At 42.0% G+C, this 19,501-nt stretch overlaps 1 protein-coding gene across 1 annotated transcript; it reads left to right on the top strand.

The window, feature by feature from the left end:
• The first annotated feature begins 8,443 nt into the window (after nucleotides 1–8,443).
• LOC103007669 (salivary lipocalin-like) lies at nucleotides 8,444–12,638 on the top strand. Its single transcript, XM_057547829.1, is given in 8 exon segments — nucleotides 8,444–8,539; nucleotides 8,900–9,036; nucleotides 9,810–9,883; nucleotides 10,588–10,698; nucleotides 11,060–11,080; nucleotides 11,083–11,171; nucleotides 11,366–11,411; nucleotides 12,358–12,638. Coding segments are annotated over 8 exon segments (660 nt in total). The 3' UTR covers nucleotides 12,444–12,638.
• The last annotated feature ends 6,863 nt before the right edge of the window (nucleotides 12,639–19,501 follow it).

The raw sequence follows: 19,501 nt of genomic DNA, 5'->3' as shown, positions 1-19,501 counted from the left end.
AGCTAATAGTTGCAAATTATATTTACATGTGTGTATATGACAAAAATAAGCATTCAGTACTCCTGACCTCAGAAATCTTCTCACAATGCACAGAGGGGGAGAGGAAGCAGGAAGAGGCTGCGCCTGCGGGGCCAGGAGCAGCCAGTGTGGCTGTGGGGAGCTGGTCATCCCTCCGGCTGGCCACTAGGGGGCGATCCTGCACCTTGCTGCACTTTCCGCCTCTGCTCTGCTCTGCACTGTCTTCCTCTTCTGACTTCAACCAGCTTCAGCTGTGTCCCAAGCTGCTGATGGAAAATGTGGTTATGAATTCTTTCCCTTTCATCTCTGGATGATCTGGGACAGATCCAGGCATGAACAGTTACAGAGATCTTGGAGAGGCTGCTGCCCCTGTAGCTTCATAGTAACAGGTCTTTCTAAGGCCACCTGTTATGTTCAGAATACTAAATTGCACAGACCTTTTTTCAGTCCTCATTTTACTTGGCTTTTCATCAGCATTTGACCTGCCCCTTCCCTCCTTCATTTTTCTATATACTAAATTAAAACTCTATTGAATAAAGAACCCTCTCCAAAACACATGACTGGATGGACTACATCACATGCGGTTAGACTGAACACTACAGTTGTTTAACATGGAAAATCACACAAATCGGCACTTCTGCAGAATCTAAAAAAGAATGGATATATGCATTTGTATAACAGATTCACTTTGCTGTACACCTGAAGCTAACACATCACTGTAAATCAATTATTCTCCAATAAAATTTTTTTTTTAATTTGGCAGTTCTCACTGTACAAAGCTGTTTATATACTTGCTTTATAATAAACAAAATGTATGTTACTAGACTTGTAAATAATGTATTTGAAGAAACTGGTAGATTTTTAAAGCATATATTTAAAAAAATCTGTTCCATATATACTATTCAAAAACTTTTTCATTGTTTTACATTCTAAATAAAACCTAAATGCCAACATCAAAACTATGGTCATCCCAGAAAATTGACTCTCAAACTCAGACTGCAAGTTCTGAATTAATGTCTATTAAGTGAATTAAGTAAGGCAAAAATCAGGAAATACCAGTCATTTCCAAATTCATCTTGGCACACTTAATAGTCCAGTTTTAAGGATTTCTTTAGGCATTTTTAAAAGTTTTTCACATTAATGACAAAAATATATTTTAAAATTCTATGTTTTATATTGAAGTATAGTTGATTTACACTGTTGTGTTAATTTCTACTGTATAGCAAAGTGATTCAGGTATACACATATATACATTCTTTTTAATATTCTTTTCCATTATGGTTTATCACAGGATATTGAATATAGTTCCCTGTGCTATACAGTAGGACCTTGTTGTTTATCCATTCTATATATAATAGTTTGCATCTGCTAATCCCAAACTCCCAGTCCATCCCTGCCCCAACCCCCTCCCCCTTGGCAACCACAAGTCTGTTCCCTATGTCTGTGAGTCTGTTTCTGTTTCATAGATAAGTTCATTTGTGTCATATTTTAGATTACACATATAAGTGATATCATATGGTATTTGTCTTTCTCTTTCTGACTTAAGTATGATGATCTCTAGGTCCATCCATGTTGCTGCAAATGGCATTATTTCATTCTTTTTTATGACTGCACAGTATTCCATTGTATATATGTACCACACCTTCTTTATCCATTCATCTGTGGATGAACATTTAGGTTGTTTCCATGTCTTGGCTATTGTAAATAGTGCTGCTATGAACATAGGGGTGCATGTATCTTTCTGATAAAATCCTATAATTTAAGAACAATAATTACATGTCAGGAAAAGAAGATCATTAATGTCAACAGTAGCATCACTACTATTCAGTTGAACCATAAGAGACTGCCAATTATCAACTGTCTTTTCACCTATAAAATGAAAATTTTATATGGTTCAACTCAATACATGTCTTGTTTTCTGCAGTTGTCCCCTGAATATGATCCAATGAGTTTGGTATAGGTTTCTGAGTAAGCTGGAGAAAGCTGGAGAAACTAACAACAAACAAAATTGTCCCACTTCACATTGAATTAATTAAAATTGAAAAATTATTTCCTTTAAAAAAGGCGTTTAAACTGATAAGCAGATTTTAACTGTTCACCTGTGTTATCATGATTCTTATCAATACATCACAAACAAGCAAGTTTCTAAGTGAAAACAGCTAAGACACTTTATTTTCTCATTAGTTCTTTCTCCTGGAGGAAAATAAAATCTCTCCTCTTCTGCCACCTTGTGGCCACTTCATTTTCCTGCTTTGCCAGTTTTTAATAAAAGACTCTCAATGATCTTATGAAGACTTTGTTTTTCCGAAAGAAAAGTATTTGGTTCCTTGGCTTAAAGGACTTGCTTCTTTTCAAGATGCCAGGCAAAAAGGAGAATTGGTAGGCAAACTAGATTTGGTGTAAAAGGTATAAATTTAGTGCCTGTTGTGTACTAAGCCCAGGAGGAAACAGAAGAACGGGGACCAGTTATTTCCCTTTGGAGCTCAAGTCAGTATCTGGTGGGGAAGAGATCAAGACAGTTGCCTGATGCGAGGCCATAAGCAAAAGAATGAAAAGAAGAGCAGTGTTTTTGAAAGGGATTCACTCAGAATGCAGCTAGGATGCCCCAACCTTTCTCCTGGAACGCTGGGGTTGCCTATGTTATAAGCTTGTTTTTTTCCCTCCTGATGGTAGGAAAGCTCCTTGTCGTCAACTTCCCTACTATTATTTGCACTGGGCCTGGACACTCAGCAAAGACTAGTTGGTTCCCAATAAGGGTGCCCTGGAACAATCTCTTTCTCCAGAAAATAGATGAGCTCAGTGTGGCTGGCAGCTGCAAAAAGCAAAGACCTATTCTTCAGACAAGATCCAGTCAACAAAATGAGGCTGTGTTTCAGGCACGGAATAATCTGGGGAATTGCTAAAATGTTTGGAAATAAAACATACTTTTTTGTTTAGCAGAACAGGACTTTGTAGTGTGCACATCCTCCATCCTTTGAAAACACACACACACACACACACACACACACACACACACACCAGAGAAGCATTAATTTGTTGTCAGAAGGTGTACATTTGCAAAGCCCTGTAGATATGGTTCAGTATTTCCCAGTGGGGACACTATTGATGTGTTGGATGAAACAGTTCCACTTCGTAGGGGGCTGGCCTAAGCACTGCCGAAGGTTCTCATCCCTGGATCCTGGGCACCAAATGTCGGTAATACTCTCCAGTTACTGTAAAAACCAAAAATGCCACATCCACCACCCCCCTTTCCAAAACCTCTCCCTGGACTAGTGTTGGCCGTAGTTAAGAACCACTAAATCTTCTCATTTCATCAGTTGAGGCCCAGAGAAGGGAAGGAACTTGCCTAAGTCACAGACAAGACACATAGCAAACAGCCAGAGAAGATTTATTGAAAGTCTATTACGCAGGGAGACTTACAGGTGGAGGGAGTACAGTAAATACAAATCGTGACCTCTGTTCTCAAAGAGGAGGGGAAGAGAGTGAAAGAACTCATATTTATTGGGGACCTATTGCATTCTAGCCCTTTCTAAACCTTTTCACGTTATCTTTGCAACAACGCTGAGGAAACTTGAGTCGCACAGAGATTAAGTGTGGAAGCAGAATTTGAACTCAGGCTTTTCTGACTCCAGAGCCTGTCTTTTCACAATCACCTTTCCAGTGTGTGTGTAAACACAGAAACCAGTGTTTTATAAAGTTATCCCAAAATGGAGAAAAGGTAAAAGATAACCATGTCTCCTTTCAGAGTCATACAAGAGCGCTACCTAATAAGCCGTCCTAGGGTCACCTGGTTCTCTTTGTCGTGGTCCGAGCGCCGGTTGGAAAAGAATTTCCAGACACAAGGCAGAATGTGAGGAAGACAGAGTTTTCGCTGCAAGGACTGCGGGCCGACTTCCCGGTAGCCAGGGAAAGTCGACCATGAACATGGGTTGCTTGTCTGTTTTTATAGCCAGGGAGCAAAGGGACTTCTGAGTCACCTGCTGATTGGGTAGGGTCTGCATGTTTCCAATGGGATGAATACCTTTCTGTATATGGGATGGGAAAGGGGCAAGGCATGCTGCTTGGGAAAGCTCAGAGATGTTGGGTGGTTGCTGCCTGACAGAGTGACAAGGGTCTGGTAACCCTCTGTTCCGGTGACGTTGGCCCTTTGAGTTTATCTTGTTCTTTGTCCTTGGAGCACACCACACTCTTGGCAAATGTGACTGTGTTTAACTTACTGTTTACTGTTGTTTAGGGGCCAGGCTCTGTGAAGTTAGAGATTAATTGATAAAAAACTGAGAAGGTGCAAATTATTTTTGTCTGGTAAATATGTAAATGCTTTCTGTCCAGTGGAGACAATAACCACAAAAGTTGTGGATTTATTGCCCTGTAGGACATTAACCACGTGTGTCTAACTTAGCAATTTTATCCCAGCAGTTTTTTCTTTCACTGCCTTACGCATACATCAGCTTCTCATATCCTCCTTTGAATCAGCTGTCATTCTTTTGGGTCCTTCAAAAATGATTTAATATTAAATCTTTGACACAGGCTCGCTATATAGTTGTATGAGAGTTATGTTCTTTAACTCTTTGAGAATTATGTTTTGACAGTAGCACAATCCAATAAGTGACGGACTGCTATAAAGTAAGCGTGAAACTCTAGGTGCTATGGGGACATACAAAGGATGAGAAGAGTGAGCCCTGGGGAATCAAAGGAATTCTTGAGCGGGGCCTTGGAGGAAGGGTAAAATTTGAACAGGCAGAGAAGGGAGGGCTTTCCAGAAGGGGTTGCAGCATGAGGAAAAGAAGAAAGAAGTCAGGGGTTTTTGTAGACGCTACAATTAAAGGAGAGGCACCCAGTTTGGTCTTTTTCCTCAGGTCATGCTCCTGACCTTATAGGATCCAGAATGTGAAGATTAAAAAGAAAATGGACCACTGTAGAAGCTCAGTAAGGGCAGGAGTTTGAGCTATTTTTGTCAACATTGTACTCTCAGAGCTTGGACATAGTAAGCCAACAATGACTGCTTATTGAATGACTAAGGTGATCAAAAGAAAAGAATATGATTGGCTTCCATTAACTGACCACTTACTACGTGCCAGACACTATGCTAAGCTCTTTTGAAAAAATTTTTATTTTATATTGGAGTAGAGTCGATTTACAATGTTGTGTTAGTTTCAGGTGTACAGCAAAGTGATTCAGTTATACATACACATGTATCTATTCTTTTTCAGATTCTTTTCCCATATAGGTTATTACAGAATATTAAGTAGAGTTCCCTGTGCTATAGAGTAGGTCCTTGTTAATTATCTATTTTATATATAGTAGTGTGTCTATGTTAATCCCAACCTCCTAATTTATCCCTCCCCTGCCCCACCTTTCCCCTCTGGTAACCATAAGTTTGTTTTCAACGTCTGTGAGTCTGCTTCTGTTTTGTAAATAAGTTCATTTGTATCAATTTTTTAGATTCCATATATAAGTGATATCATATGGTATTTGTCTTTCTCTGTCTGACCTACTTCACTTAGTATGATAATCTCTAGGTCCATCCATGTTGCTGCAAATGGCATTATTTCATTCTTTTTTATGGCTGAGTAATATTCCATTGTATAAATATACCACATCTTCTTTATCCATTTATCTGTCGATGGACATTTAGGTTGCTTCCATGTCCTGGCTATTGTAAATAGTGCTGCAGTGAACATTGGGGTGCGTGTATCTTTTTGAATTATGGTTTTCTTCAGATATATGCCCAGGAGTGGGATTGCTGCATCATGTGGTAGTTCTATATGTAGTTTTTTAAGGAACCTCCATACTGTTCTCCATAGTGACTGTACCAATTTACATTCCCACCAACAGTGTAGGAGGGTTCCATTTCCTCCACACCCTCTCCTTCATTTGTTATTTGTAGACTTTTTGATGATGGCCATTCTGACTGGTGTGAGGTGATACCTTATTGCTGTTTTGCTTTGCATTTCTCTAATAATTAGTGATGTTGAACATCTTTTCATGTGCTTTTGGGCCATCTGTATGTCTTCTTTGGAGAAATATCTATTTAGATCTGCCCATTTTTTGATTGGGTTGTTTGTTTTTTTTGATATTGAGCTGCATGAGCTGTTTGTATATTTTGGAGATTAATCCCTTGTTGGTTGCATAGTTTGCAAATATTTTCTCCCATTCTGTAAGTTGTCTTTTCGTCTTGTTTATGGTTTCCTTTGCTGTGCAAAAGCTTTTAAGTTTAATTTGGTCCCATTTGTTTATTTTTGTTTTTATTTTCATTACTCTAGGAGGTGGATCCAAAAATATCTTGCTGTGATTTATGTCAGAGAGTATTTTGCCTATGTCTTCCTCTAAGAGTTTTATAGCGTCTGGTCTTACATTTAGGTCTTTAATCCATTTTGAGTTTAGTTTTGTGTATGGTGTTAGAGAGTGTTCTAATTTCATTCTTTTACATGTAGCCGTCCATATGCCAAGCACTTTACATAAATAATTCCATCAGACCCTTACATTGATGATATGAAGCAGATTTTCTTATTTTTCAAATTAGGTCCAGCCTATGGCAAAATGGTTACATGAATGATTTTTATCTTTGGGGCTCCTTGACCCTTTCCCAAAGGGCACAGAATCCAAGACTTATGATTATTCTTCCCACTGCCCAAACTCTGTTCCTGCCTCCCGAAGCCTGGTGGTGTCAATACCATTGGAATAAACTGGTCCTACTACTGACCAGCAACTGATGTGCTACCAGGAGAGTCCCAGATGGACCTCTGGGTAACCTGGGCCCATGTGTATGTAAGTACTTGCTGAATTTTGATGAGTGAATCTGGAGGTGACAATCACTGTTATCCTTGGGTTTCTTACCTACAGGGAACCCTCATGTTGTGGTAGAAATTTCAAACTAGAAAAGAAGGAAAGGGTTTCTGCTTCCACCCCTACCCCATGTGGGAAGAGAATTCTGGATCCCTTTTGACGGGACTGCCTCCTTCTGGATATTAGGTTGGTGTGCCAGACATAGACATGTATTGCTCAGATTCCCTCTTCACGAAAGGGCTCATTGCGCAGCCTTGAGGAGTGTGGTTGGCTCACAGCCTCCACTGTTAACTGGTTCAGATTGGCCTCAACTCCTGAGCTGAGGTAGTGGTCTTCTTGGAGTGGCCCCATCCAATGACTGTGCAAGACTGTGGTACAAGGTCCCATCCATTTCTGCCTAACACAGGACTCTTCTCACATGCTCAGAGATCCCTGCTGGGCTGACAAAGACTTTGCCAGATCTATGTCATGGTCTGGCAACTCCCCTTCCCTAATCCCATTTCCTCCTTTTTCCTTTCACAAGTGTTACTCCCAGTAAGCCTTTTATACTCCTAAATCTGTCTCAGGATCTGTTTTCCGAAGGACACAGATGACACGATGGGATGCTGTTAGCTCCAAGCAACCTTTCATCAGTGAAGAGAATGGATATTTTAGAACTGGATTTGAGCCAATACCAGCAGAATATAATCACCCCGGGTGCTAGGGACCAGGGAGTACTTCCACTGTGGCACATGAGTCAAATAAGCTTTATTTCTTGGTATTCTTCTTGGCACTGACTATGTCTTGCTATTATATAAGATGGCTTGAATGTTCCTACTGGCTTTCTCAATGAGTGATTTGTTCAATTAATTAAGAGTGTGACTAAAGACAAGGTCACTAAGTCTGTTTCCAGTCAGCCGTTAGTTTCAATCAAGTTACCTGTTATAAATGGATTGTTATCTGGTCATATATGGACTCCATAAGCCCTTTACCCATGCTGAGTCATGACTTAGGCTAGTTGTTTCTCAGCCTCCTGGCAGACTGTCACCCTTCCCGTGGGTCACTTATAAAATGCTCTATGCAGTATTTTGGTTTTGGGCAAGGAAGTCTTAATGTGGTTCGTGACCAGCTACTTAACTTGCGGCCACAAATGGGAGGGCATAGTTTTTGCTTTTTTGGTATGGAAGCATCTCCTAATTCCTTATTGGAAGAGCAATACTCCTCAAATTATCCATTCATCCGTCAAATATTTTTTGACCAAGAGAGAGTTGCTACTTGCCCTTCCCTTGATCAGACTCACAGCTACATCCCTAGGGTCACATTTTAGGGAAATCTACATGCAGCTTCTTCAGTAGTAACTACCAGCCAGACACACCTGAGGGTCTAAAGCATTACTTATTCCTCTTCCATCTATCCTTCATGCCAAAGACATCAAGCCTCAGCCTGTGTCGTGGAGTCAATAATTATAGGGTCTCTGGGATCAGATAGTCTTGGGTTCAAATATGGGTTCTCCCACTTCCTGGAGGAAAGGTGGTGCCTTGTGGACAAAAAACTGGACCCAGAACAGATATAAAAACAGAGACCCTGGGGAGAGGAGCCACCGTCAGGGAAACACTCACTCCCAGTGACTACAGAGAAGACAGTGCTGTCCCCTGCCAAGATGAAGCTGCCGTTACTGTGTCTGGGGCTGACTCTAGTCTGTGCCCACAAGGAAGGAAACCCTGATGCTGTGAGAAGCAACTTCGATATTTCAAAGGTAGGGGCAGTGGAGAATAGTGACTTTGGATTTTGGGGGGTGGTTTGGAGGATTGTGAAACAAGGTGACCCTCCTGGAGGGCAGCAGTTCCTTGACATATTAGGCAAAAGGGGTGACTTCAGACCTTAGACTAAGGGCAGTTGTGCCATGTTAAAAGACGACAACACTTGGGGACCTCCATTCTCACTGGAGGGACAGTGGAAAGAGTCCTAGGTGTGGTGCCAATTGACCTGAGTTCTAATTTCATCTTCACATCACCATGATGTGTCCTGGCCCACAGGCCAGAGTTCAAGGAGACAAGTGTTCATGTTGTATCTCTTTCCTCTTTTCTCACCCAATCATTTTATTGATTTATTGCAGATTTCAGGGGAGTGATATTCCATTCTCTTGGCCTCAGACGCCAAGGAAAAGATAGAAGAAAATGGTAGCATGAGAGTTTTTGTGGAGCACATCCATGCCTTGGAAAATTTTTCTTTGTTCTTTAAATTTCATACAAAGTAAGTGGGTTTTTTGCTTGGGAAAGAAAAAACAGAAGCCTGAATATGGTCTTGGACCTATACACACACACACACACACACACACACACACACACACACACACACATACACACACACACACACACATATACATACATTCTGGGCCTGTACCTAAAATCAGGGTCCATCATCTGGCACTGATTTGGGGTTTGGTGAACCTGTGGCTTTTCTAGATTCAGAGATAAGAATTGGTGACAGGCATGAATTTAAACGGGAGTAGAGGAGGTAAGGGGTAGAGGGGTATCAGAATCATAAGTAGTGTGGCAAGACAGCATAGGTTAAGAGCATAGGATTCAGAATCAACAGCCTATCTCGTTCTTGAATCTATATGTGTGACCAAGAAAATTCATCTGTTTCTTCCCCAATTTTCCCTAGAGTCAAAGAAGATGATAATAATTGTCTCTCATGGTTTTTTGTGAGGACCAAGTGAGGTTATGTTCGTAAGGCACATATCTGAGAGGCTGGCACATGGTAAGAACCCAGCTAATTCTCTAGACAAGTAGCTATCGTAATAGTAATAGTGGGAAGTAGTGGTAGAGTAATAGTGATAGAAGTAGTTGACTCATTCTCAAAGCAGCAAATAAAGTGAATAATGTAAATAAAAGTTCTTTGGAAAGTATACCCAAAAATGTTCAACAGTTAATCAGTGGAATCGTAAACTCAAGTTACAGGTAGAGTGTGAAGGAGCCAGCCCCATCAGTGTCTCTTGGGCATCAGCTCATTCTGTTTTACAGGGTAAGTGGAGCATGTACTGAAATGTCTTTGCTTTCTGACAAAGCAGGAGAGGATGGTGTATATAGTGTTATCTGTAAGTATGCAAAAAAAAAAAAAGGTCTTTCTAAATTCTACTTCCAACTGCAAGGAATTTGCTAAAACCCAGTATCTTCAGGATCTTGATCAGTTCCTGATATGCTTGTTTAGGTAATACAGTGGGGCCATCTAATAGCCAATATCCTGAATTTGAGAGAAATGTGTGTGTAAAAGCCATGCCTGGCACACAGTACCATCAGGTATAGAAGGCAGTTTGGTCACATGTACCTCCTGCAACAAAAGAAAATTGGCAAAAAAAAAAAAAAGAAAGTAAATTGGCAGGACAGCTTCTCATTCCTTGCCCACTTTCTGATGATGTCTGATGGCCATTGCCACAGCACATTATTCAGGATACAACCCTGGGTATATAATGCAATGGGGCTTATAGAGAAGACAGAGACACACAGTTGGCAGAGATGGCTGAGGGAGGGTAGGTGAGTTTCAGGGAGCATGATAGAGGGAAAGGGAAAGCTGCTGCTGTGGCTGAATTTTTCTACCCCTAGTGGTCAGTCTACCAGTGTTCCTTAGAAGTTGCCTCATGAATCCCAGAGAGATGCAAATGGAAGGCAGTAGATATCACTCTCTATTTCTTCCAGGATATGCACTTGAATTTGTTTTGTGGGAGAGAATAGGAAGTGAAAGGGTTTCACTTCCTTCCCATGGACCAAAGGAGTTCTGAGCTGTGTTCTGTTTCCTCCACAGATGATGAAGACAATAAATTTCACATACTTCAAATGAACTATACTGAATATATTATTTTTTATCTCATGAATGTCAACAACAATGAATCATTGCAACTGCTGGAGCTCTATGGTAGAGTATTTTCATGCTGACACTCATCGTGGGGTGGGGAGACTGGGGAAGGAAGGAAGCCTGGAGACAGAGTGGTCTTCCCAATCTTATCCTGGGACATCTCTCCTCCTCTGAAGATAGATGCTCACCCCTGGTGAAATCTCTCAGGCTCAGTGTTGGGAAGATGATGAATCTCTCATCATGCCAGAAAGATATCCTAAAGATGTCAAATTCAAGACAGGTTATTTTTTCATCCCCAAGACTTCTGCCTAAGCACCCAATCAGTACCATTCATTTTCCCGTCTGGCTGGAGCCCCGCCCCTCTGATAAGCCTCAATGACCAATAAACAAGACAAAGCAGTTACTGTCACTCTTCCCACAGCCCGAGAACCAGACGTGAGTCCAAAATCAAGAAAAAGTTTGTGAAAATTTGCCAAAAATATGGGATTGTTAAGGAAAACATATTTCCACATGTTTCCATATTACCAAAGTCGGTAAGTTGAGCTCTCTCTGGCTTTCTCTGCCTAAATTACCATTTTACTGAATGGGAATGTTCCTGAAGGGAAAAATCCAAGAGAAGTTAATATCCCAGTCAGTCCCCTTTGTCCTTCCCTGGAGAATCATCTGGTTTCATTCTGGGAAATAAACCAGGGTTGGTATTTGAATGTGCTCTTCTCTGCCTCTGTAGATCACTGTCTCCAGGCCCGAGGGAGTGGAGTGGCCCAGGCCTCCAGGTTGGTGAGCTCTGCTGGAGAGGGGCTGGCTCAGGGATCCGTGCCTCCCAAAAGCATTAGGGGTTTATGTCCAAAGATTACAATAAAAATAATTTGGTAAGGAAGCTTGTTGGGAGAGCTTGAAATTCGGAGTTGGAGGACCTGGGTTCAGGATCCACTCCTGCTATGAGCTTTTTGAGCAAATGATGTAGCAATTAAAAGGGAAAGAATGATGTCTACCTTACAGAGTTACTGTGTGGATATAATGCTGGAGAAAAGGGCTCAGTAATTGATAATGTGCTAAAAATCATGACTTAAAATTTTAAATGGGAAAAGGGTGTGAGTGTGAAACTCAAATACATTTCTGTGTTCGTGGTCCATCTTCCAAGCCCAGAGGGCCATCTCACCCTCCAATTTATGGAAAAATTTTCTTCCTTCGATCTCTTCCTTTCTTCCTGCACATCCTTAACTTCTAATCTGGGAATAGAGTTGTCTGAGCTTCCAGTTGTCTTCCAACCTGGAAAATAGACTCTTGAGTTTCCTCATCTCTCGCCTACCTCAGATTTATTGTGGGGCTTCATTAGCAATTATGCCTTACGTAAAGTAAGCATTTAATAAAAGATTGCTATGGCTTTTGCCATTATTCCTCAATTTGTCAAAAATTCTTTAAAACTTCCAATGCTGAGGATGGCAGAAACAAGCCTAAGATCCTTCGTTGCTTCTTTTCTTCTTTTCATAGACTCAACTGGGAGAAGGTTAAGATGGGATCAGCAATAGAAAAAAAAAAAAAAAGTAATTTACTTAACACCCTCCCTACCCCTATTCTGCAAAATAGCATGGGTTAGAATGCTGGTTGATAACTATTTCTTCAACATTTTTTTTTGTAATACAAATTCTCCTTGTCCTCAGTTCAATCCGAGAAGCACTTAATAAGTTTCGGTGTTCTTGTTCTCATCTGCTTATTTAGCACTGAGTGAGTGCCACCTCACTTGGGCTCTGGGATCTTCTCTTCCATGGTCCCCACATCATCTTGCGACAAGTTCTGTGACCTGATTTCCATCACTATCGCACGTGAAGGCATCAACTCTGCATCTTCAGGATCTTCCCTAATTATCTAGGAAGGCTCATCAGCTCACCACGAATCAAAGTTTCCTCCAAATTTCTAACTCTCTTTGCCATATTCAGGAGAACAGTACCATGAATAAGACCTTCCTCTACCTGGTCAATAAATGATTCACCTTTCAGTCATGTGATTTGTCTGTGTTTATGTTAAGAGATGTGAGGTTGACAGGAAGCAAATGAGGGGACATCCTTGGCCTTGTGTCCATAATCTTCCTCTAGCTTCTCAGAATCTTCCCTGAGTTTCAGGATTCTCCCTCGTCTGCAGTAATTCTCTGTCCCCATGAGTGCTACTTGCCTTTTGATTTGCCCATTTCTTAGTGACCTGATAAGGCAAACTATAAGACTTGCCCTATAAATTGCTCCATCCTAGAATTCTCTTTTTCAGTGGGGGTACTGAGAGATAGATGCTGCTGGGGCTGATACCAGCTCAATATGTTTCAGAATATGCCCTTATACCTCAGCTTCTCTAACTCATCCATCCTATGAGAGGGTCAGCGTCCCTTCATTCTTTCTTTCTTTTCTTTTCTTTTCTTTTTTTTTTGGTATGGCAAATGCTTTTATTTTGTAGAAGCACATCTATGATATCTAAGTTGAAAATTACCATTATAAGATGCTGTTAGTTTCTGAAATTCTTCATTTTTAAAATTTTATTGAAGTATAGGGGCTTCCCTGGTGGCGCAGTGGTTGAGAATCTGCCTGCTAATGCAGGGGACACGGGTTCGAGCCCTGGTCTGGGAAGATCCCACATGCCACGGAGCAGCTGGGCCCGTGAGCCACAATTGCTGAGCCTGCGCGTCTGGAGCCTGTGCCCCGTGACGGGAGGGGCCGCGATAGAGAAAGGCCCGCGCACCGCGATGAAGAGCGGTCCCCGCACCGCGATGAAGAGTGGCCCCCGCTTGCCGCAACTGGAGAAAGCCCTCGCACGAACCGAAGACCCAACACAGCCAAAAATAAATAAATAAATAAATAAATAAATAAGAAAATCCAAAAAAAAAAAATAATAAAATTTTATTGAAGTATAGTTGATTTACAGTTTCAATTTCTGCTGTACAGCAAAGTGATTCAGTCTTACATATATACATTCTTTTTCATATTCTTTTCCATTATGGTTTATTACAGGATATAGAATATAGTTCCCTGTGCTATACAGCAGGACCTTGTTGTTTATCCATTCTATATATAACAGCTGACATCTGCTAATCCCAAACTCCCATTCCATCCCTCCCCCAGCCCCCAGCCCCCTTGGCAACCACAGGTCTGTTCTCTTTGATTCTGTTTCTGTCTCACAGATAGGTTCATTTGTGTCATATTTATTTATTTATTTAATATTTATTTTGTCTGCTCCAGGTCTTCATTGCAGCACGTGGGATCTTCGTTGCAGCATGCGGGATCTTTAGTTGAGGCATGTGGGCTTCTTAGTTGTGGCATGCGGACTCTTAGTTGTGGCATGCATGTGGGATCTAGTTCCCTGATCAGGGATCGAACCCCGGCCCCCTGCACTGGGAGCGCGGAGTCTTACCCACTGGACCACCAGGGAAGTCCCTGTGTCATGTTTTGAATTGCACATATAAGTGATATCATATGGTATTTATCTTTCTCTTGGTCAGTGTTTTTTCATACTCTTGGAAAACCTCCTTCAACCACTGCTTTTATCTACTGTGAACATGTTAAGTGAGATTCCATGAAATGTGAACAACACTTATCTTCAGCAATCTATATGTGGTACATTCAGCAGGCATCAAGGAGGTTAAGTGTTATTAACCTCTTCTTTGGGGAGCTTACAGGCTTTGGAGAAAGGGAAATTAAAGATCCTCTTCCAGTTATAATCCTTTCCCAACATCAGCTGATGATAAAAACAGTGTAAGAGTTACACATGGGTGTTGGGGCAGAGCAATACGTGAGTAGGGGTTGTCATGCAGAAAGAATGACTCATTCATTATGGACAAAAGGCTTATGTTAACAAGAGGAGGCTTTCTAGGCATCTGACTCTCCTCACCTCTTACTCTGCCTCCAGATCAGAAGAGTAAGTTAGGTTCAGACTTATTGCTCCTGACTTAAGTGCTCAGTCTGGTTTGCTAAAATATGACAAAAGGCTATGTAGAAAGTCAACCAGTCATGCTAGGATCACCTATTTTTTAAAAGTTTGCATTTAAGGGACAGAGCAGCTGATACCTAGAAGGGCATGGCCTAGCATATCCTTGAGAATGCTTAGAACATTAACAACAATAGTAATCAATGCACAAGAGGGCCACGTTGATGATGGGAAATGGCTGGAGAGTGCCACGTGTCAGGAAACTACAGCCAATTGGGAGGCACAAAAAGACCCTCAGGGGTTCCCAGGTCAAGTTGGCAGATGAGCTCACGCTGAAACCTATACCTCAACCCCAAACATTTTATGCAAATGAGGCATGAAATGTTAAGGACACTCAAAAGCAAGGAGTAAAGATGTCTGTGGATCAGAAACAGAGCAGTCCTTTTCAAGAGGAACAAAAAGAAAGAAAACAGACAGGAACGATGTGGGTAAACAGGCCAGAGCAGCGTCGTCCTCTGGGTTTGGGGTCTGGGGACGGATCTGGATCACCCATGCAGGGCTGGGGCCGATCATGTGGGGCTGCAGACTGAAGATGCGGACCTCTGAGAAGCAGGGGCTGAGCCTGAATGAATTTGAGGACAGTTCCTCTCCCTCACCTGGAGTCACAGAGAGAAGCTGACTGCAAAGGAGGCACCACCACCTCTTTCTTTCATTTGAGAAAGAAAAGAGCAGTCCCTGCTCTCCTGGAATCGGCCTGACTCCCATCATGAGGCTTCAAGGTTATCACCAGCTGGCCTGATGCTCACAGCTAGGCCAGGTTATTCTGTTGGACATAAACAATCTCCTGAAACATCAACACAGACAAGGTCACTCAGAGATCATTAAAAAAAATCACTGTGCAATCCAGAAACACGCGCCCCTCTTGGCTAAAATGAGTCACTGCTACTTCTCTACTAATTACAGCTTTATCCTCATGCTGGTCTTCTCTTCCTATAGATAGGATTTACTGAGAGATGCATTCATAGACTTGCCCCTGCTTTCTGACAGCACCCAATCTAGAGCTTCCTTAGATCCTCCCCCAAACCTGCAGGAGGTCCTTCCTAACACGCCCCTACTGAGACACCCATGGTTCCCCATGGTGAGTGTTCTTCCCAGCTGCAGTAATAAACCCAGTTTTTCAATTACATGTATGTTCCTGGTGGTCTTTAGCTGAAGAGTATTAACATTTTTAGGACTTGAACCCAGGCCCACTTCATGCATGTGCCGCCCGGAATTCTGGGAAGCACCAAGCTAAATCACAAATGCAAGGCCTGGTTTAATGCTGTGCACTTAAGTAGCACACAGGATGCCCCCAAGGCTTTTGGCCTGAGCAATTGGAAGGATGGAATTGCCATTTACTCCAGTTACCTAGAGGAGCCAGTTTACCGGGGAAGGATAAAAAAAATCTCTGTTTCAGACATTTAATTTGTTTATCTAGCTAGGCTACTATTAAAAAAAAGAGACCCAACCATAATTTAGTATGGGTTAGTGAAGATAGAATTAATTTCATAACTTAATAATAGATTTCATTATCAGTAACATAAATGTGAATTTTCTTCGGCAAGTTAAAAGGAAATGTACTAGATCTATATTAACATTGTTAGATCTCAAAAACAAATTGTAAGATGAAAAAAGCCAGTTGTTGAATGATATGTGCAGTATGACACCATTTATATAACTTTTTTTTTTAAATTTATTTATTTATTTTATTTTTGGCTGCACTGGCTCTTTGTTGCTGCACGCGGGCTTTCTCTAGTTGCGGCGAGCGGGGCTACTCTTCGTTGCGGTACGTGGGCTTCTCATTGCGGTGGCTTCTCTTGTTGCGGAGCACGGGCTCTAGGCACGCGGGCTTCAGTAGTTGTGGCACGTGGGCTCTAGAGCACAGGCTCAGTAGTTGTGGCGCACGGGCTTAGTCGCTCCGCGGCATGTGGGATCTTCCCGAACCAGGGCTCAAACCGGTGTTCCCTGCATTGGCAGGCGGATTCTTAATCCACTGCGCCACCAGGCAAGTCCCATATATAACTTTAAAATAACACACAGAACAATGCAATACGTTATTTATGGATTTCTATTATATGTAAGATAACACAGCGCTTCTTATAATGTGCATACGAATCACCTGGGAACTTGTTAAACAGCAGGCTCTGATTTAGCAGGTCTGGGGTGGGGCCTGAGATTCCACCTTCTAACAAGCTCCCAGAGATGCCAGTGCTGCGCCGCCTTGGGAGAGGGGAGATGCAGGTAAAGTGAAACTGTTCTTACTTTCTTCAATTATTTTGCTCTATCTGGGTGCTAGAACCTCTCTGTTGTACTTCCGGACACTCATAAAGGTATTCATGTCCATGAGTGGTTGTTAAAATAGGTGTGTCTGTGGGGTTACGAGGGCTGGCATCTCCTATTCCACCATCTCGCTAATGTCAACCCAAATCAGTTATCATTTTACCCAAAAGACAGAGAGAAAGACATTGAGTTTTCAAAACTTTTTAATTTTTCTAGAATATCTACAGAAATCAGGGATCAAATGAAAATTACGGTGGAATTGTTACTGATTTGGGTCCTCTGCCTCTTGAATCAATAGAAATTGGTAAGAAGCCAGACGAGGAATTCAAACAAGGCTTTACTGGGTCTCGTGCTTGCTGCAGCGTGAGGGAGTGAAAACAAGAAACAGGTGCCCTTGTTTTCTCCCGGAGAGGGGACGAGCTTGTTCCTTAAATAGGATAACAACAGGGGCGGCTCTGCAGGTTGAGCGGGAGGGGCGGCTTAGGTGGTCCGCACACCCCCGTGGTGGTGCTGTGTGCAGGGACCATGCGCAGTACCCTGCTTTTGCTCTTAGCACCTCAGAAATGGCAGTTTGTTTGTGGCTTTTTTGTATCTTATTGTTCATAATTACCCTGACTGTGCATGTGTGCAGCTATTTCCAGCCCCTTATCGTTTCTTTGTATTCTGTTGTGGGAGGAGACGTTTGTCCAGGTGCAAGCACTGCAGCAAAGGGTGCCAGGTCCCAGCCCATCTTGGAATCAGCCATCATTGGGATCTCTACTGCTTCCTGGTCCACTTTGCTCAGGGATGGAGGGCCAAGCTCACAGCCAAGTCCCATAGGGCAGGGGTCCTCAACCCCCTGGCCGGGCCGTAGACCGGTACCAGTCCTCGGCCTGTTAGGAGCCAGGCTGCACAGCAGGAGGTGAGCGGCAGGCGAGGGGGCGAATCTTCACCTGCCGCTCCCATCGCTTGCATTACCGCCTGAACCATTCCCCCTGCCCCGTCCGTGGAAAAATTGTCTTCCACGAAACCAGTCCCTGTTACCAAAAAGGCTGGGGACCGCAGCCATAGGGGATTTTTCCATCATGATATTGAAATCCTAAATTGTGTTTTATTAGTTCCTTATCACCCTACTACCACCTCACTGCCCATGAACACATTCTTAGGGCCTGAAAACAAATTGAGTCGATTAAAGGAAGGGAAATAAGTCTACTGCAAAGAGCACCACAAAATAATATTCCAAATGCAGGCAAGTGTGAGTTAGGATTGCACAGTAGATCATATGTGCTGCACTCCCTTCCAAGAGTTAAAATTTTATGTTAGGAAACTCTGCTGCTGTATCAAAGATACAGTTAGGAAGCTCTATTCTTGGCATCCAGCTGGATAGGAGAAATGGGTCCTGTATTAGTTTCTGCTGCAACAAATAACCACAAATTTGATGGCTTCAAACAGCACAAGTTTATTATATTACAGATTTGGAGGTCAGAAATATGACATGGGGCTCCCTGGACCAAAGCCAAGTGAGCCCAGTGTCTATAAATGTGTTCAAATCATCTCCTATGTCTTTTCTTAGAGTTTTAAAGGTCTCTCCTTGGTGATCTTCTGGTGTATTCTCAGTTGTTAATTCCTATATACTTTCACAGATTTTTTGTTGTTGTTTAATTTTTTGTTTTTTTAACTGTTAGTTATCATCATGAGTTTTTTTTTGTTTTTTTTTTTTTAAGATTTCTTTATTGATTGATTGATTGATTGCTATGTTGGGTCTTCGTTTTTGTGCTAGGGCTTTCTCCAGTTGTGGCAAGTGGGGGCCACTCTTCATCGCGGTGCGCGGGCCTCTCACTATTGTGGCCTCTCTTGTTGCGGAGCACAGGCTCCAGACGTGCAGGCTCAGCAGTTGTGGCTCACGGGCCTAGTTGCTCCGCGGCATGAGGGATCTTCCCAGACCAGGGCTCGAACCCGTGTTTCCTGCATTAGCAGGCAGATTCTCAACCACTGCGCCACCAGGGAAGCCCTATCATGAGTTTTTGCTGGTATAGAGAAATGTTATTGAGTTTTGTAAGTTGATCTCTCTAGCAACCTTGATGAAATTTTTCGTTAGTTATAATAAAATTAGTCCTAATACTTTGGGGATTCTGTTGGCTTTATAGGTACCTATATATGATCATATTATCTGCAAGTAATGTCAGTGTATCTCTTCCAATCCTTACACGTCTCTTTTTTTTCCTCTCTTCTTATAACTTCAGCCAGAACCTCCAGGAATACTTTAACTATTGAAACCATACTTTCTATACCAGGGGTTGGCAAACTATGGCCCACAGGCCAAATTCAGCTCCCTGCCTATTTGTTTATAGGCCCTGAGCCAAGAACATTTGCAATTGATGTGAGATTAGAAACACTAATTTTTAACCCCAATTAAGCAAAATGTTATTCTAAAACAGAATTGTATTCTTCTCATTAATAGGCCTGTGTTTTTTTAAAATTGTCCTCAATATTATATTTTGAATTTTGTCAGAAAATTTGGAAATGTGTTTTCTCTATTACTATATTAGTATCTACATAATATCTTCAATTTTGCCTCTTGGCGTGCAAAGCCTAAAATATTCACTATCTGGCCCTTAGAGAAAAAGTTTGCTGATTCCCTTTTCTACATCCTGCTCTT

This window comes from Balaenoptera acutorostrata, chromosome 6 (assembly GCF_949987535.1).
Source record: "Balaenoptera acutorostrata chromosome 6, mBalAcu1.1, whole genome shotgun sequence".
Lineage (NCBI taxonomy): Eukaryota > Metazoa > Chordata > Mammalia > Artiodactyla > Balaenopteridae > Balaenoptera > Balaenoptera acutorostrata.
The sequence above is the reverse complement of the archived record's forward strand: the minus strand, read 5'-3'. Positions and strand labels throughout refer to the sequence as shown.